Source organism: Hevea brasiliensis, chromosome 4, assembly GCF_030052815.1.
Source record: "Hevea brasiliensis isolate MT/VB/25A 57/8 chromosome 4, ASM3005281v1, whole genome shotgun sequence".
Lineage (NCBI taxonomy): Eukaryota > Viridiplantae > Streptophyta > Magnoliopsida > Malpighiales > Euphorbiaceae > Hevea > Hevea brasiliensis.
In genome coordinates this window covers 20,915,813-20,937,250 of record NC_079496.1, presented here as the reverse complement: position 1 = coordinate 20,937,250, position 21,438 = coordinate 20,915,813, and the positions used below count along the sequence as shown (strand labels likewise).

Sequence of the window (21,438 nt, the reverse complement as noted above, 5' to 3'; positions counted from 1 at the left end):
AACATTTATATACTAATTATTATATACCAAACTTCAGACCAACCTTTTCTAGAAACATTATCTGATATGCAAGGTTCTCCATAGATGATGATTAACTTAATAAAGGATAAATTATTATCATGTCTTTGTATTTTGTCAAAATTAACTATTTAGTCTCTATTTTTTTAAAATCCAATTAAAACTTTTTACAAACTCTTTAGTTTTTTTGTTAATTTTTTATATAAAAAAAAGCATTAAGTTAACTTATTTTAACCTTAATCAGAAAGATAAATAATATAGATGATTAAAATTATTAGTACTAAATAGTTTAATAAATTAAAAATACTAGAGAGTTTAATTTTGCAATACAGCAATATTTAATTAGGTTTAAAAAAATTAAATAATTAATTTTGATAAGACTTTAAAATAATTTATTTAAAAACAAAATGTCAAAATGACAGTACTTTTCAATCTCCAACCCTTTCCCACACACTGCTTTAATTTGATGTGGGGGATTATATACCTAAATGTTTTGCTTTGACTATTATATGTTGAAGGTTCTTTCTTCTTCTTCTTCTTCCTCACATGGGTATAATGCTCTAAAACCTGTATGGTTGAACTACTTAACCAGACTTTTTTTCCCCTAGTGAGATAATGATGATATCATGTTGATAATTTTTGGTAAAACCCAATAAGAAGCCTCTAATCTTCTTGAAAATAAGCTCTCAAATAGGAAATTGTATTTTGTTGAGTTTTTTAACTGTTCAATTTCGTGCTATATATTAAGTATACTGCAACAAATTTAAATTTTAAAGTGCTGTTAAAAATTTAAAATACGTTATTAATAAAAATTATTAATGAGTATAAAGCGATATATATAAAATTTCATAATTTAAAGTTTTTAATTATATTTTCGTATTGATTTACAGTAATATTATGCATGATATTATATATATTATTTATTATATTATATACTATTTTGATGTTTAAATATGTTATTTTAATTTTATTATGCATGATATTATATATATTATTTATTACGTTATATACTATTTTGATGTTTAAATATGTTATTTTAATTTTTTTATTATTTTAATATTATATACAAAATAATGTTAAAAAAGTGTTATTGAAGCTTATATTTATTATAGTGTTAATTTAATATATACTCAACTCAACTCAACTCAACTCAACTAAGCCTTTATTCCAAAAATTTGGGGTTGGCTATATGTATTCTCTTTCTCCACTTTAAACGATTTTGGGTTAAATTCTTGGAAATGTATAATACTTCTAAGTCATGTTGTACTACTCTCCTCCAAGTCAGTTTAGGTTTACTTCTTCTTTTCTTTCTATCCTCCAACCTAATGTGCTCTACTTGTTTAACTGATGTCTTCGTATGTCTACGCTTCACATGATCAAACCACCTCAATCTCTCTTCTATCAACTTATCCTCAATTGACACCACTCCTAACTTTTCTCTAATACTCTGATTACGGACTTTATCTAGTCTAATATAGTCACTTATCCACCTTAACATTTGTTGATTTAATATATAATAAATATTAATCAGAGAAAAAAAATTAAGTCATTTTGATACATGTTCATGATCCCTATATATGAAAATAATTGCATCAACAAATAGAATAAGATATCAAAAAAGTTGAGAGGGTTGAATTTGAGACAATTAAAGAAAAAACAGAAATTACAAACACCAAGAACAAATCATACATAACTTCAAGTGTATAATTTGACAAGTTCCAAGTTCACATAGCATTTTGTCAAAATTGTCATCATATTGACATTTTTCTTCTAGAACTGCATCCTCTACAAGTCAAAACACTAATTAACAAATGGGTTGTTTAAGTTATATTGAAATCTCTTAAAAAACAAAAAAAAATTCAACTTACAAAACTTTCTTCTAGTTTCAGTTTCACCATGTGGAGATGACTTTGCATCCATTGTCAAAGTTAATATTTGAATGGAAAACGGGCGGAATTTAACTCAACTTTAAAAATTAGTTTAAGAAGAGAAGATTTACTCAAGTTTTATATTTAGTAAGAAGTGTATTATCAAGTTAATATGGGACAACACATCCCCTCACGCTCAAATATGAACATTTAGAGCTTGAAGTTTGCAAATAAATACATTTGGGGGTGACACAACATTGAAACAAGGTAAGTTTTGATACCATGCACAAAAAATGAATTGGGTCTAACTCCGTTTCAAAAGCTAGTTCAAAGAAAGATAATTTGTTATAGTACAAAGTTCTTATTCCAAACTAATGTAAGACAATAATATTTTCTTCTGTATAATTAATATAACAAGGTCCAAACAATGTTATGCCAAATCCCTAGCTCAAAAGATCATTCAAGAAAGTTCAAAGGGAACATATTTTATTGACCAATTTCCTTCTCTAGATTTCATGGTGCCTTAATTGACCAGGTTCCTTATTAGCAGATACAGTTAATATTATATGTGGGTAGTTGCACCAAATATTCATCTTCAGATGAGTTCCATCTAAAGCCATAATCAACCTATGACAAGTTCCCTAAGCTGAGTAAATTATTTTCACTTTGCTGCGTGTCTCTTCAAAGTTTGTTAAATGTTTAAGCATAATAACCTAACAGCAGGACATGATGCCAATTTGCTTCTCTTAAATGAACTCTTGATGATTACAGTGCACGATTCTGATTCAAATTCGAATTCTATTTAGGAATTATGATCGAAATAAACTTTGAATACAATTTCAATTCGATTCTTTAATATTCTGTTTTAATTTAATTTAATTCATTTTCATGCTTCGATTTTTAAAATAATTTTATACAAATTTTGTTATAAAAAAATCATACTTAATAATTATTTAAGTTTTAAAATTAATTATTAGCATATATATAAAATATATTTTTTAACTATTTTTTAATTATTTATTGTTAATGAATAATTTAATATATTTATAATTAAAATTATTTAAAAATATAAATATATATATATAATTAATTTTTCAACTCAATTCGGTATAGTATAATTTTAATACAATTTTAAATATAATTTCAATTTAATTCTTAATAAAAAATTAAAATAATAAAATAAATTTAATTTAATATAATTTTGATAGATTCGATTGAAAATTCCAATAACCATGCACACCCTGCTTAATAATGCCTATACATGTAATGCAAGGAAGCCAGTGATTAAGATTTGTCCAAATAGAGGAACAGTAAAAAGAGCGAAGAAGGAAAAAAAAATCCTGGAAGCCACATTAGCCCAATGAAGGTTTATAAGTGTTAAATTAAACCATTATTATTTATAATCACTCAATTTTATGAATTACTTTATAAAAAAAATTTTAATATTTTTTTTTTAAATTTATTTAACTTTAATTTAAATATTATTAAATTACTATTATCGATTATGACAGGTTTCTAAATTAATATGCATTAATTGTTTATTCACAATCACTCAAGTTTAAGAAGTTTTTCAATATCATCACCCAATTTCAATTTCTTAAACTTTAAAATTCCCATAATTTCAATTTATTATTTATAATTGAGTTACCATAAATAAAAAAATTATCACTTTCCTAATTTCAAATTTTCTACTGAATTATATATATATATATATATATATATATATATATATATATATATATATATATATATATATAACGATGTTATGTAATAACTCGAAAATTTTTGAAATGTATAATTTATTAATTTGATCATTTTAATATTTTAAATACATTTTGAGATTTATTTTAAAAGTTTTAAATGTAAATTTTCATTATTGAATTTGAATATATTTAGTGTAATATTATTTATTTGCAATTAGAAGAAAAAATTAAAATAATTGGTGGTAGTTTGTAAAAAATATAATTATTTTAATTTATTTCTTTAAATTATACATAAATTGCATTACACTAAATACACTCAAATTTAACAATAAAAATTTAAATTTAAAACTTTAAAATAAATCTCAACTTATACTAAGAATTATTAAAATAATCAAATTAACAAATTATATATTTCTTAAGTGTGAATGTATTTTCGTAAGTGTAAATATTTGAAATCTGTTAAATTTTTATTAGAAAAGATAAAATTATGCAATATGAAAAAAGAAATATTTTTTATTTGTGATTATTTATAAATCTACCGTTACAAGTAACAGAGACTTTAAATTTATGAAAAAGTTTTGTATTTAAAAAAAAATAAAATTTAATGACGATGTTAAAAAAAAAAACTTAAAATTAAGTAATTATGAATAAAAAAAATTAACTCATATAAACTTAAAAATCTACTATAATCGATTACAGTAATTTTAATAATGTTTAAATTAAAATTAAATAATTTTTATGAAACAACTCATCAAATTAGGAAATTAGAATACCTTTCAAGCTTCAACTACCACCAGCAAAGGCACTGGTAAGATATTAAAAGTTTTTTAGACTTGTGTTTTGCAAAGTCAAATCACCGTTAAATAAGAGGGGCTGTGTGATGTGATTGAATTGTGGCTATATGAGTTACAAATATAGAAGTGTGTTTTGAGCCGTTTTGCAGGTTGGGTAGGTCCTAGGTATAGGGGAGACTCTGTGGGATTTTCGGCACGACTTATGACGTATTTGATCTTTTCTTGATTTGTATTGAGTCATTTGTATTAAATAATTGTAATGTAATTGTCAGGTGAGCCGGGACAGCCTTCTTCCTCCGCCCAGCCGCCACAGTGACTATTGTCAAGTCTGTGAGTAAAATATTAATTTTAATTGTAATTTCACTATTATTATATGTTCAAGCATGCCCATGCATCACTTATATGCATATATCTATGTAGATAAACTTTAGGCACGATTTATGTTGCATTTATAACTGTGAAAGTGCCATGAATGTTGTTGTGGTAATTTGGAGCAGTGTGCGTGCGTTGGCGTGCGTGTGATGTGGTGTGGACTATGGATAGGATGGGTAGACATGGCTTGAGATCTTCGCTGGGACCCGGTACTTCAGGGTAGACACGGCTTGAGTTCTTCACTGGGACTCCGATTTGGTTATTAAGTAGAAGTCCGAGCTGAGTTCTTCGCTGGCACAGTTGAAATTAAGAGAGCTGTATAGGGGATTAGCTCCCATATATTATGATTGATATTATTGGGTGTGTGAGTGCTCCAAATTACCTTTTGATGTTATGATGTGAAATTATTGCTGGTGTTGCATTTCACTCTACAGGGTGCATTAGTTTTAGATAGTTATAGAGATTATGGTTAAAATTGATATTTTACTCTCTGAGTCGAACGCTCACTCCTGTTCAATATTTTTTTCAGGCTACAGGAGGACTTTATTGTGGTTAACCTGCTTTTCTCCTTCGCAGGTTGTTTATCAATATTTGTGTAATTTTATTTACTCCTAGAATTTGCGCATGTGTTAGAAGTATTTATTTGATTTTGGTCTGTAATATTATTATCATATTGGACCTGTAAACGTATAATGATATGCATGTTTGATGGATTGGATGAGGGAGCTGAGCTCCCATTTATTTTTATGTCGATATGAGTATGTAGAGGGTGTGCTGAGCTCCCCAATTGAGTATTTATTGTGTTACAGGTCGGGTGAGTCAAAACTCCCCGTTGAAAGGTCCACTTTATGGCCGGACTCCGTCCGGTTGATTTCTTGATATTGGGCCCAAATGGGCCTTAGAGTTGGGTTAATGAATAGTTAGGCTTACTACGGGTCTCGGGGGCTTTAGGCTGGCCTAGGTCCTAGTGCCGGTCTGGCCCATAGGTTGGGTCGTGACAATTGCTAACAATAATCAATTTAGGGAATCTTGTTAAATTAAAAAATTATTTTAATTTGTTTCAGAGTTAACAACTGATTTGTAATCGGTTGCTACTAACAATAGATTTTTGCAATCAATTGTAAATCGGTTACTAAATTTTTTCTTTCAAAAATTTTTGTCAAATTTTTTTTATTATTTTTTTATTTACAATCGATTTGCGAATCGTTGTTAATAGTAACCAATTTTTACAATCAATTTCTCCCCAAAAAATTTATCCTAATTTTTTATTTTTTTATTTGCAACCGATTCACGAATCGGTTGCTAACAGCAATTAATTTTTGTAATCAATTTTTTTATTTTAAAAATTTCTGTCCAATTTTTTATTTTTTATTATTTGCAACCGATTTTTGAAATCGATTAAAATTAGTTGATATTAGTAAGCGATTTTTTTCTCTTAAAAAATTCCTGCGTATTTTTATTTTTATTTTTATTTTGAATTGTAATCAATTTACAAATCGATTGTTAACAGCAATTAATTAAAATCGATTATGATTAGTAACCGATTTTATAACTAATTGCAAATTAATTGTAAAATTTTTCCTCCAAAAATTTCATTATCTTTTATTTTCTAACATTTTTTTTATCATTTTTTTTCTTCCTCATCTATTTTGTTCATTATTTTTTTCTCATCTATTTTCTTGTTCAACTTTTTCCTTCTCATACATTTTATTCTTTATCATTTTTTTTTCACATCTATTTTCTTTTTCATCATTCTTTTCTTTCTCATCTACTTTTTTTCACAATTTTTTTTCTTTCCCATCTTTTTTTTTAATATTTTTTTCTCATCTTTTTTCTTCTTCATCTTCTTCTTTTTTCTCAACTTTTTATTTAATTTATTTTTCTTTTGCATAAAATAAAAATTTTGTACAAATATATTTTTTATTGGTAAATTATTTGTAGTATTAATTTTTAATATTTTTTGTTATAATATATATATATATATGTATATGGTATTTTTTTAGTAATTTGTCTTATAAATATTTTTTATATTTAATTTTTTTTATAAATTTTTTTAAATTAGCAACAGAACTTTTTATTATTAAATTAATTATAAATAGCATCTTATTTACAAAATAACTATAAAATTATAAAATTAAAGACATTAAGTTTTTCACAATTATTATGTTTCAGTTACTACTAGTAATCGATTTCGGTTACTAAATCAATTACTACTAGTAACTGGTTGTTATTTGTCAAAACTTTTATTTTTTAAGTTTAATTAATTTTATCGATTGCTATTTGCAATCAGACTCATTGTAAATAACTGAATCAGTTATTAAATTGATTAGCAATCAATTTTAATACATTAGTAATCGATTTAGTCGGTTACTAATTTTTTTTTAAGTGGTTAAGGAATTTTCTAATTAATTTATTAATTAAGAAAGGGAAATTAATTAAAAAATAATTATGCAATTTTCTAAATTTGAGTTGAGATTTTTCATTAATAATTAATTTAAATAGTAATTAATTTACTATTATTTTGATTATTTTTTTTAAGCATTTATGTAACAATTTAATTAAAATTTTTTTTGTATATTTTATATATACGTAGACAGATAAATAATGCTCCATTAAATTAATTAAAGTGAAAAAGAAATCTCAAATTTAATCGAGAAATTTTTACATTTATAATGAGATTTATATTTCATTAATTATTGTTTGATTTATTATTTTTAAATAAAAATTATTGTTAATTTTAATTTTTAAATTATTTTAATTAACAAATAAATTTCTTTCACATTTTATTAGATGAAAGTTAAATGCTGGCACTAAATTATGAAATATATATTCTTGTCATTTGTAAATTTTTTTAGTAAAGGTGAATTTAATATAAAAGTATAATTTAATCCTAATATTTTAATATTAATAATTTAAATTAAATTAAATTAAATTAAATTAATTGCAATTTCAGCTAGTTGACTAAAACTAAACTTATAGTTATTAACCTTTCATCTTCATTATACTTTTATTGATAAAAATTATTTAAAAATAATTTATTTAAACTAAAGTCTATAATTATAATCAATTGAATATAATCATAATACAAATGTTGAAATCAATTTAAATTAATAAAATTAAAATCATTAAAATAAATTATAAAATCACAAAAGAATTTGACTTTTTTTTTCTTAAATGTAAATAAGCATTAAATAATCCTCTATATGGAATTGACCCATGAAATTTGGATCTAAGCCTTACCCAGTTCCTACTAATATAATAATAAAGCACTACCTCTAGAGTTTGTCACCAAACCATTAAAGAAGTGAAGGCCAAAGAACAAATTTCTTCTTTTGCTGATACTAAAGAACAATATAATATATATTTTCTATTATTAATTAATAATAAAAATATATTTTTAATATTTTATTTATAAAAATAATAAATATGATTTATTATTAATGAAATGATAATTATAAATTAAATATTATTAATAAAATTATAAATAATATATTATTAATTAAAATGTATTCGATTATTTTGAATGGTTTAATTATCAAATCAAAATAATCAAACTAATAATAAAAAATTTCTAAAATTATTAACTAAAGATTAAATCGAATCAAATTTGCTCTTATTAAAATAACTTAATTTATCAATTGGGTTTGGTTATATGGTTGCACATACCCTTAGCTAAACTGGAGCAAAGTCATGGACTTCTAAAGCTAGGAAACAGACTGAGGTAATCCCTCATACAAAAACTTCCTGCAGCACAAGCATGAGAATTTGGAAGGCGTTTATGGCCTTGCAAAATTGAAGCAAAGATGATATGAAAACCAAAACCTACAAAACGCTAGAAGAATCTACTTATATATCAACTGATTTTTTTAATGGATTTGAATTTATTGGTAATTATCACTTTTTTTTCAAATACTACTTTTTTCTCTCATTATAATAATGTATTTGCAATAATTATTATTGATAAAAAAAAATTCAAAATTAATAATGAAATTTATTATTTTAATTGAAAATATTTTTTTTATCTTTTTTTAATTACCAATGTATTTGACATCCGTTGTTTAAAATTTACCAGAAGATTGTGATATTTGATCTGTTGGTAAAAAAAATTACCAACGAGATTTACTACAATCGTCTCAGTTTATTGGTACTCTACTAGCAATTTCAATTACCAACTGATTTTGTCTTTGTTCAACAATAATTTTTAGGATAATGCCTAGTATTTTAATTAGCATTAAAATAATATCTCTTTTATATATATTATTCAGTGGTATAAGTGTTGATATTAATGATTAGAAATTAAGAAAACAGATCATAAAATATTATTCAATAATATTTAATGTTTTGATTAAAGTAAAAAAATGATACCATTACTCTAGTAACTATTTTTAACAAACACTTTTTATTTAAATTATTATATAATCGGCTAATCATCAAAGTAATCATCAAGTTCTTATCCCCTTAATAAAAACCATTGAAAATCATCAAAAAGATTCTTTTTTGTCAAAACCACCAAACTACATCTAGAATTCCTTTATGTATTTCATATCCAAACTGCAACTTTCTTCTCATGATTATTGAAATTTCCATTAAATCTGTGAATCCCATTTCACAAAAATCAGCTAAACACATCATTAGTGATATTTATAATTTCCTTATTTGATATTTGATCTGAAAAAAAAAAAAAAAAAAAGGCAAAACGAACACAGAAAGCAACATATATATGTAGGAAGAAAGTTGGTATTTTCTATTTTCTAAGAGACTCTACAAGACAAACTGGCTCTCAAAGTACAAATATGAATATTAACAAAACGCACTGCAAGCTTTATTTATCTGTAAATTCGGTACAAGTAAAGTTTAGATACTAAATTAAGATGCTATATAGTCCTGTTCCCATCAATAGAGGACCATTATTCCATATCAAATTCTGAGGGTATCAAGATGAGATTTACTGTGGAGCTCACGAGCAAATAGAGTTTGGAAATACTCTTCAACTCCTATTTTCTTAAACAATGCTGGAGTTTGTTTACTGATTAAGCTGGGAGCTGGCCCTATTTCTGCACTATATCTTGGAGCATAAAACGTTGCAATCGACAGCCTTTCCTTCTCCGAATTCACCGTTGCCCTGTGCTCAATGCTGCGATATGTCCCATTGCTTATAATCTGCCATGAATATTCATGCATCAGGTGATAAAATAAAACACAAACCAATGAGTTTGGGAATGATAATACGTAGTATTGTAGCCCTCTTTAAAAGATGGCAAAAGTTAGGTGTAACTTGAGTCATTTTCAGGTCTATCAGGTCTTAAAGTTTCAGTCGAAATCAATTATAAAAAAAAAAAGGGTATAATAGAAATTACCTCCAAAATGTCTCCAATGTTGATGACAAAGGCATTTGGGAGGGGCTTAATGGAAACCCAATTGCCATCTTTCTTTATCTGAAGACCTTCGACTTCATTGACCTGCAGGAGGATAGTGAGACCTGTGGCATCTGAATGTGGAGTAAGCCCAATGACTTTGTTAGGTTCAGGACATGGAGGGTAGTAATTCATTCTCATTGACTGATGTCCATCTTCAAAAATCTCTATTATTTCTCTTGCCTCTATCTCTAGTGCTTTAGCCATCTGTGCAAGGATAGCCATAGCTAAATTTTTCACTTCTGATGAATAAGTATCTAGGGTCTCTCTGCAGTAAAAAAAAGTACTGTCGAATTAGCAAGCCATGTAGAATGCAGACAGATTAATTAGGTAGCTGAAATTCACACTCTCCATATAGTCAGAACACAATAAGAGAGAGAGAGAGAGAGAGAGAGAGAGAGAGAGGAGGCGATGACCTCAAAGGAAGAGGGAGGTTTGGAAATAAATGGGGTTTCCTTGCATGAGCAGGCTGGGTGACCATGAAGAAAAGGTCGCCCCAATCAAGCTTTTGGTCCTCAGATACAACAAAGGCTTGCCCAAAACCCTCCACTTCTCCCGGATATTGCCATAACTTTTTCTTCTCTTCCATTGGGAGATCAAACAAGTCCTGGACCTCCTTCTTTATCTTCTCCAAAAGTGAATGCTTCACTTCATAGTTCACCAACTGCAAAATTTTAATTTTAGTTTCCTCTCATTAAATCTCAAATAATTTTGATCAGATAATTGTGGAATTAATTGTGAATAAATTATATTGGTTAATGAATACATAAATTTATACTGAAATTTTTTTCAAAAATTTATTAATAGCACACTCAATTTTTATTTTTACTTATTTAACTTTTATAATTTTATTTTTAGAACTAATTTATTTTTATTTAAACAAACTTTTGATATATTTAATGCATTTATCGATCACATCATACATATATAATAAAAATATTAATTTTAAAATTATTTTTAAAAAAATATGTTTTTATTTTAGTAACTTTTATTATTATATATATAAATTTATATTTGTATATATAATTCATTAATAAATACATTTATATTTAATAAGTATAAAAATGAAAATATCTAATAAATTGAAATAAAAATTTTATATATTAAATTTGTTGCCTTAGTTATTGGTAGGCAGCATATTATATTATATTATACTAGAAAGTTATGGACCTGAAAATAAATTTTAAAATACAAAAGTTGTATATAAAAAGTTATTTAAAATCTTATTTCCCTTCGTCTTAATTTGCACATGATAAAAACAAAAACTCAGACTCGATTAAGAGACATTTTATAATCAGAACTATTAAAATTAATTTTAAATTTAAATTATATATTTTTCTTTTTACAAATAAAAAAAAATTCAAAAGTTGGATTAAATCGACCCTACGATTTCGATCCCAATTACTTTGAATCTTGAATCCGTAGGATTTCGATCTGATGCAGCCCATTGACCACCCCTACAAAAATCTACCCATTTAATAAAAATCAAAGGCTGGGCTTCGTCGACATGCAGCTCTGTGACTTTGCACAAATAGAGGACAGCCGTGGACATCTTCAATTCAACTTCAATGGAAATAATAATAATAATAAATCACACGCACACACTTATATATATATATATATATATATATATATATATATATATATATATATATATATATATATATATATATATATATATATATATCTCCACTTGATGAGGAACTTGCTCTATAGATTATTTAATTATATATAGTCATAGATGTTAATTCATAATTATAAATAATTAAATTAAATTCTAAGTTTCTATTTATTTCAAAAGAAATTTCTTTTCACAATTTTCAGTCTTTAGAATATTAAAAAAACAAGTTAATAAAAAATATTTATCTAATCAGAGAAAAATTAAGCCATTTTAAGAAAAAATAATTTTTTTTTCAAAATAAAATGTCATTTTTTAAATTTTAATAATTTTATTAAAATATAAAAATATTTATAAACACGTAATATAAATATATATTATTATTTTAATATTATAACCAAATAAAAAATATTTTCATGAAAAACATTTTCCTATTACGTGGGACAAAGGGAGTTTGTCACCACAGCCTTCTTATGTATGAATGACAAATAGCCATTGAAAATACAAAAGTGATTCTGAGATTGATATAATAATAATTAAACAGCAAGAACAAGAAGAGGAAAAGTAATGAAAATTAATATATATAAATATATATACCTGAAAGAAACCCCAATCTTTGCAAGCACAATGAAGCTTGGCCAACTCAGAATCCATAGATTCATGAGAAAGCAGCCTCTTCATATCAATAACAGGAACCTCAAGATGTGATGGAACTTCATTATGGATGATGAGTTGATCTTGGTCAGAGCGTATGTATCTCTGTGGAATAGCATCCATGTTGGATTTAGCTAGTTCCTGAACACAAGGCACAAGAAGAGAACTCCCAAGTTTCGCCACTTTTGTTTCCATGGTGTTTCTTTGTAGTTTGGTTTCACAAGCTTTTTGGCTTTATATCCTTAGCTTAGCTAGGAGGACCAATTGGGTGTACAAACTATCTCATATACTTAACATTTATATACTAATTATTATATACCAAACTTCAGGCCAACCTTTTCTAGAAACATTATCTGATATGCAAGGTTCTCCATAGATGATGATTAACTTAATAAAGGATAAATTATTATCATGTCTTTGTATTTTGTCAAAATTAACTATTTAATCTCTATTTTTTAAAAATTCAATTAAAATTTTTTACAAACTCCTTAATCTTTTTGTTAATTTTTTATATAGAAAAAAGCGTTAAGTTAACTTATTTTAACCTTAATCAAATAGATAAATAATATAGATGATTAAAATTATTAGTAATAAATAGTTTAATAAATTAAAAATACTAGAGAGTTTAATTTTACAATACAGCAATATTTAATTAGGTTTAAAAAAAATAAATAATTAATTTTGATAAGACTTTAAAATAATTTATTTAAAAACAAAATGTCAAAATCACAGTACTTTTCAATCTCCAACCCTTTCACACACACTGCTTTAATTTGATGTGGGGGATTATATACCTAAATGTTTTGCTTTGACTATTACATATAGAAGGCTCTTTCTTCTTCTTCTTCTTTCTTCTTCTTCTTCTTCTTCACATGGGTATAATGCTCTAAAACCTGTATGGTTGAACTACTTAACCAGACTTTTTTTCCCCTAGTGAGATAATGATGATATCATGATGATAATTTTTGGTAAAACCCAATAAGAAGCCTCTAATCTTCTTGAAAATAAGCTCTCAAATAGGAAATTGTATTTTGTTGAGTTTTTTAGTTGTTCAATTTCGTGCTATATATTAAGTATACTGCAATAAATTTAAATTTTAAAGTGCTGTTAAAATTTTAAAATATGTTATTAATAAAAATTATTAATGAGTATAAAGCGATGTATATAAAATTTCATAATTTAAAGTTTTTAACAATATTTTTCATACTGATTTACAGTAATATTATGCATGATATTATATATATTATTTATTACGTTATATACTATTTTGATGTTTAAATATGTTATTTTAATTTTTTATTATTTTAATATTATATAGAAAATAATGTTAAAAAAGTGTTATTGAAGCTTATATTTATTATAGTGTTAATTTAATATATACTCCACTCAACTCAACTCAACTAAACCTTTATTCCAAAAATTTGGGGTCGGCTATATGAATTCTCTTTCTCCACTTTAAACGATTTTGTGTTAAATTTTTGGAAATATATAATACTTCTAGATCATGTTGTACTACTCTCCTCAAAGCCAGTTTAGGTCTACTTTTTTTTTCTATCCTCTAACCTAATGTGTTCTACTTATCTAACTGAAGTCTCTGTATGCCTACGTTTCACATGACCAAACCATATCAATCTCTCTTCTATCAACTTATCCTCAATTGACACCACTCCTAACTTTTTTCTAATACTCTCTCATTACGGACTTTATCTAGTCTAATATAGCCACTCATCCACCTTAACATTTGTTAATTTAATATATAATAAATATTAATCAGAATAAAAAAAATTAAATCATTTTGATGCATGTTCATGATCCCTATATATGAAAATAATTGCATCAACAAATAGAATAAGATATCAAAAAAGTTGAGAGGGTTGAATTTGAGACAATAAAAGAAAAAAACTGAAATTACAAACATCAAGAACAAATCAGACATAACTTCAAGTGTATAATTTGACAAGTTCCAAGTTCACATAGCATTTTGTCAAAATTGTCATCATATTGACATTTTTCTTCTAGAAGTGCATTCTCCACAAGTCAAAACACTAATTAACAAATGGGTTGTTTAAGTTATATTGAAATCTCTTAAAAAAAAAAATTCAACTTACAAAACTTTCTTCTAGTTTCAGTTTCACCATGTGGACATGACTTTGCATCCATTATCAAAGTTAATATTTGAATGGAAAACGGGCGGAATTTAACTCAACTCTAAAAATTAGTTTAAGAAGAGGAGATTTACTCAAGTTTTGTATTTAGTAAGAAGTGTATTTTCAAGTTAATATGGGACAACACACCCCATCACGCTCAGATATGAATATTAGAGTGTGAAGTATGTAAATAAATACATTTAAGGATGACCCAATATTGAAACAAGGTAGGTTTTGATACCATGTACAAAAAATGGATTAAGTTTAACTTCGTTTCAAAAGCTAGTTCAAGGGAAAATAATTTGTTTTAGTACAAAGTTCTTATTCCAAACTAATGTAAGACAATAATTTTTTCTTCTGTATAATTAATATAACAAGGTCCAAACAATGTTATGCCAAATCGCTTGCTCAAAAGATCATTCAAGAAAGTTCAAAGGGAACTTATTTTATTGACCAATTTCCTTCTCTAGATTTCATGGTGCCTTAATTGACCAGGTTCCTTATTAGCAGATACCGTTAATATTATATGTGGGTAGTTGCACCAAATATTCATCTTCAGATGAGTTCCATCTAAAGCCATAATCAACCTATGACAAGTTCCCTAAGCTGAGTAAATTTTTTTCACTTTGCTGCGTGTCTCTTCAAAGTTTGTTAAATGTTTAAGCATAATAACCTAACAGCAGGACATGATGCCAATTTGCTTCTCTTAAATGAACTCTTGATTGATGGTTAAAGTGTACGATTCTGATTCAAATTCGAATTCTATTTAGGAATTATGATCGAAATAAACTTTTAATACAATTTCAATTCAATTCTTTAATATTTTAATTTAATTTAATTTAATTCATTTTCAGGCTTCAAATTTTAAAATAATTTTATACAAATTTTGTTATAAAAAAATCATACTTAATAATTATTTAAGTTTTAAAATTAATTATTAGCATATATATAATATATTTTTTAACTATTTTTAATTATTTATTGTTAATGAATAATTTAATATATTTATACTTAAAATTATTTATATATATATATATATATATATATAATTTTTCGATTCAATTCGGTGCTGTATAATTTTAATACAATTTTAAGTATAATTTTAATTTAATTCTTAATAAAAAATTAAAATAATAAAATAAATTTAATTTAATATAATTTTGATAGATTCGATTGAAAATTCCAATAACCATGCACACCCTACTCAATAATGCCTATACATGTAATGCAAGGAAGCCGGTGATTAAGATTTGTCCAACTAGAGGAACAGTAAAAAGAGCAAAGAAGGGGAAAAAAAAAAAATCCTTGAAAGCCACATTAGCCCAATGAAGGTTTATAAGTGTTAAATTAGATTATTATTATTTGCAATCACTCAATTTTATGAATTACTTTATAAAAGAAATTTTAATATTTTTTTTTAAATTTATTTAACTTTAATTTAAATATTATTAATGTAACACCTTAAATTTTTAAATTTATTATTTTGTGAGTAATATTAATATTTTAATTTTATTTAAATTTTAAGAAATTATTTGAAATTTTTTGGATTTTAGAAATCAGGTTTGATTTTCCGAAAATATAAAACTTTGATGATTTTTAAAAATTAATTTAAAGACTACGTGGCAAAACTAAAAATATATTTAGATTCTATGGATTTTTCTGAGTTTTCTGAAATTTTTTCGGAATTTTTGGACCTCGTTTTTAGTCCCAAGACAGAGTAAAAATTTAATTTCGGGTACCCTGAATAGAATCGACTGAATCGAACCAGATCGGATCGGACCGACCGAATCGAGCCAGCTTCTTCTTCTTCTTTTTTTCTTCCCGCGCACGTTTCCTCTTCTCCTCTCTCTCCCTTTTTCTCTCTCCTCCCTCACCCTCAGGCCACGCCACTGCCTTCCCACCTCGCCGGTGCACCGCCCCAGTGCCTCCCCACGGCTAGCCATCTACAAAGGTAGCCGGAAAACGCACGCGAACTCCTCCCCTGCGCACGCGCGATGCTTCAGCTTCCCGGCCAAAATTCGGCCAATCCGGCCACCAATTGGGCCGGGTCTTGTGTCAAACACCATCTACACCTCGAGAGCTTTCCATAGACACTAAGAACACTAAAATTTATCGAGGGGTTTGTCCAATTTTTATCCGGGAAGTTTTAGCCCATTTCGACTTTTGGGCTAGATTTCTAGCAAACCGTGAACCCCATGAGGAAATCGAGAGTACCAGAGCGCTCCACTCGTTGAGAGCTTCACGGCAATATAAATTTCGAAATTTTTCGATATCGTTTTTCGATGGGTCCTACGAAACTTCGCAGTAATTTTCTGAGCATTAAATGAGCTTAGAAAATTCTGTAAAAATTTTATACTAACTCCCGTGTTGTGGGCTTCGTGTAGGTATCTTCAATTTGCGGAAATTCGATAGTTGCCTGGGTTTGTGAATTTCCAACCAGACAGACCGACTACCGAAAAAGTCTTAGAATTGGATCGAAATTTTGGCTACCCCATCGTTGTCAGACGTTCCGAGCGCGTTTCCGGAGTCGGAATCGGCATAGGTAAACCCGAACCTTACTTTTTCATAATTTTTTAATGCTTAAATGGGATTAAAAATCTATAAATTATTCGTGGTAGCTCAGAAAATTATGATTCTTTTTGCAATAGCTTAATAATATTGCTACGGACCGCGGAGCAAAGTTTTAGAATTTTTAGAATTTATTTGGGTAGCTTTTGCAAAAAGGGTCAATTATAAGGACTAAACTGTAATTTTACATATTGTGATTGATGACTATTTGGATGGGCCTAGGAGGGGCTGTGTGATATGATTGAGTTGTGGGTATATGGTTGGTGGATATAGAAGTGTGTTTTAAACCCATTTGCCGGTTGGGTAGGTCCTAGGTATAGGGGATACTCTGCCGGATTTTTGGCACGACTTAGGACGTCTTTGGTCCTTTTCTTAGTTTATATTGAGTCAAATTTATTAAATGATTGTAATAAAAGCGTCGGTGGTGGGACGACCTTTTCCTCCTTGACCACCACACGATGGCTATTGTCAAGTCTGTGAGTAAAATATTAATTTTAATTATAATTTCGATATTATTATATGTTCAAGCATGCCAATGCATCACTTATATGCATATATCTAAGTAGTTAAACTCTAAGCACGTTTTATGTTGCATTCACAACTGTTAAAATGCCATGGATGTTGTTGTGGTAATTTGAAGCAGTGTACATGCGTTGGCGTGCGTGTGATATGGTGTTGGCTATGGATAGGACGGGTAGACACGGCTTGAGATCTTCGCTGGGACCCGGTCATTCAGGGTAGACACGGCTTGAGTTCTTCACTGGGACCCTAATTTGGTTTATTAAGCGAAAGTCTGGCTTGAGTTCTTCGCTGACACAGGTTGGATTAAAGAGAGCTGTATAGGGGATCAGCTCCCATATATTTATGATTTGACATTACTAGGTGTGTGAGTGCTCCAAATTACCTTTTTGCTGTTATGATATGAAAATATTGCTGATGTTGCATTTCACTCGACAAGGTGCATTAGCTTTAGATAGTTATAGAGATTATGGTTAAAATTGATATTTTACTCTCTGAGTCGAACGCTCACTCCTGTTCATTATTTTTCAGGCTACAGGAGGATTTTTGTTGTGGTTAACCTGCTTTTCTCCTTCGCAGGTTGTTTATTAATGTTTGTGTAATTCTATTAACTCCTAGAATTTCCGCATGTGTTAGACATATTTATTTGTTTTGGGGACTATAATATAATCGTCATGTTGGGCCTGTAAACTTATTATTATATGCATGTTTGTTGGACTGGATGAAAGAGCTGAGCTCTCATTTATTTTTATGACATTTGAGTATGTGGAGGGTGAGCTAAGCTCCCCAATTGATTATATATTGTGTTTACAAGTCAGGTGAGTCAAAAACTCACCGTTGAAAGGTCCACTTTATGGCCGGACTCTGTCCAGTTGAATTCTTGAAATTGGGCCCAAATGAGCCTTAGAGTTGGGTTAAGGAATAGTTAGGCTTACTACGGGCCTTGGGGGCTTTAGGTTGGCCTAGGTCCTAGTGCCAGTTCGGCCCATAGGTTGGGTCATGACAAATGTGGTATCAGAGCTTAGGCTCTAGATTCATAGGGAATAATTGTCTAAAGTGTTGGGAAGAGTCTACCAGGAGTCACATGCGAAAAATAGGGTCCACATTCATCTTGCATTGTCATTTTTGCTTCTAGTTTCTGCTTCATATAATTATGTATAAATATGAGTCTATAAAGCTGTGTAATATGCTGTTTTGAATTTTGTGGGCTAATGCTGCTGAATTTCAGGAAAATGCGTAGAAGCAGGAGAGTTGCCACTGCACCAAAACCAGATGTGCCTGATGAGGTGTCGGTACAGGATGAGGCACCTGCCTCGAGGAGGCGGGGTAGGAGGCCTAGAGCTGCTCAAGTAGAAGAGCAGCTGCCACCAGTTCAGGATCAGTCTTTTATGGCACAGGGTCCATGGACCCAATGGCAGCTACTCTAGCTGATTTGCAGAGAACCATGGATATGATGGCACAGTATATGGTCCACCCTCCCCAGCAGCAGTAGTCCACCGCGCCAAGAGGGGAACCTTACAAACAGATAATCAATTTTAAGAAATTGGTGCCTAGTACTTATGATGTGTCAGATGATGCAGGATTCCTGCAGACAGGCAGGAACAGAGTTGCAGTTGACTGATAAAATACTTATAAAGTGTATGCAGCATGTCATGGGGCCTATGCCTAGACAATGGATGAATGACTACATATTACCACGGGTGGAAGATTTGTTATAGACTCAGTTTGTGGAACTGTTTTTCAATTGGTTTGTACCAGAAAGTTTTAGAGATCAAAAGTAGTGGGCCTTTGAGGCCTTAAGGCAGAATGGCAGGTCTGTAGATAAATATGCTACAGAATTTCTGGAACTGAGCAGGTATGCCCCTACAGCAGTAGCTACAGAAACTATGAAGGTGAAGAGGTTCCTAAAGGGGCTTGACAGGAGGTATGCAAAGCTGACCATGACGTCTGATCAGTCTTTTGATGTGGTGGTTGATCGAGCCAGACAGATTGAGAATAATTATGCTGTGGATGACGGCAGAAGGGCAAAGAAAAATAGAGCAGAGGGTTCTTCAGGTGTTCCCCACATGGGTGCTCCGGATAGCGGAGGCCAGAGCAATTACAGAGGAAGAAGTAGGAATAAGAAGAGTGGTTTTAGACACAAATCTCGAGGATTCAGACCAGGGTATGGATCCAGCAGTGGTCATAGTTCGAGATACAGCAGTTCTAGGTCTGGTTCAGGATCCTCCTTTGCACCTTGTGCACATAATGGAAGAGGACATTCAGGACCTTGTATGATGGATTCAGGAGTATGCTTCAGATGTGGCCAACAAGGTTACTTTGCTAGGGAATGCCCCGTGTTCAGCGAGCCACAGATAGGGTAACAGGGTTCTATTGCAAATGTTCCTCGTCAGTTGTATCCTAGTGTTTCCAGCATGGCAGGTAGTCAGTTCAATGGCCAACAGGGTCGAGGACAAGGGGGACGTGGATTTGGAGGCAGATCAGGGGGTAGAAGTCAATATCAGGGTTCTGCAACGCAGGGTAGGGGTCAAGCTCGGGTTTTCACCCTGACCCACCAGGATGCTCAGGCTTCTAATGCAGTTGTGGTAGGTATTCTTCTAGTATGTTCCTATGAGGCTCGTGTTTTAATAGATCCGGGTGCTACGCACTCATTTTTCTCCCATGTGTTTGCCATGAGATTGGGTAGAAACCCTACAACTTTAGAATGCCCTTTGTCTGTAGCTACCCCACTTAGTGACAACATAGATGTAGACATGGTTTTTCCGGGTAGTCCAGTAGTAGTGGATGGGAAGATCCTCCCAGCAAACTTGGTTCCTCTACCAGTAATGGATTTCGATGTAATCTTGGGAATGGATTGGTTGGCAACTCATTATGCCACTTTAGACTGCAAGAACAAAAATGTGTATTTCCACATACCTGGTGTGGAAGAGTTTAGCTTTGGTGGTGACAGGAGCATGGCTCCATATAATTTGGTGTCAGCAATTAGTGCTAAAAAAATGTTGAGGCGTGGATGTCAAGGGTATTTGGCATTGGTAAGAGATACATCTGTAGAAGGTGTCAACATGAAAAATGTTCTTGTTGTCAGCGAATTCATGGATGTCTTCCCTAAGGAGCTTCCAGTGTTGCCACCAGGAAGGGAAATAGAGTTCTACATTGATGTTGTGCCGGGTACAAACCCCATATTAATGCTGCCTTACAGGATGGCACCAGCAGAATTGAAAGAGCTAAAGGAGCAACTATAGGAGCTTTTGGACAAGGGTTTTATACGTCCAAGCACTTCACCCTGGGGCGCTCCTGTTCTATTTGTGAGAAAGAAAAATGGGTCCTTGAGGTTGTGTATTGACTATAGACAGCTGAACAAGGTGACTGTGAAGAACAAGTATCCACTTCCTCGGATCGATGATCTGTTTGATCAGCTCCAAGGGGCTAGATTCTTTTCCAAGATAAACCTGCGATCAGGCTACCATCAGTTGAGAATCAGGAATGAAGATGTGTCCAAAACAACATTTAAGACAAGATATGGTCATTATGAGTTTTTGGTGATGTCTTTTGGACTCACTAATGCACCAGCAGCCTTCATTGACTTAATGAACAGGGTGTTTAGGCCATTCCTGAGCCGTTTTATCATCGTATTCATAGATGACATTTTGGTATACTCTCGGACCGAGGAAGAACACGTGTGGCACTTGAGGATGGTGTTGCAGACTTTGAGGGAGCACCAGCTATATGCCAAATTTTCAAAATGTGAATTTTGGCTAGAAAG

The 21,438-nt window shown here is 29.6% G+C and overlaps 1 protein-coding gene across 1 annotated transcript; it reads right to left on the bottom strand.

Moving 5' to 3' along the window:
• Positions 1–9,478: 9,478 nt before the first annotated feature.
• Positions 9,479–12,716, bottom strand: LOC131179261 (protein SRG1-like). Its single transcript, XM_058145567.1, has 4 exons — positions 12,385–12,716; positions 10,586–10,833; positions 10,113–10,437; positions 9,479–9,915 (listed from the first exon to the last, which is right to left on the bottom strand). Exons 1-4 carry the CDS (start codon positions 12,634–12,636, stop codon positions 9,673–9,675), a joined length of 1,068 nt encoding a protein of 355 aa, XP_058001550.1. The 5' UTR covers positions 12,637–12,716; the 3' UTR covers positions 9,479–9,672.
• Positions 12,717–21,438: the final 8,722 nt, after the last annotated feature.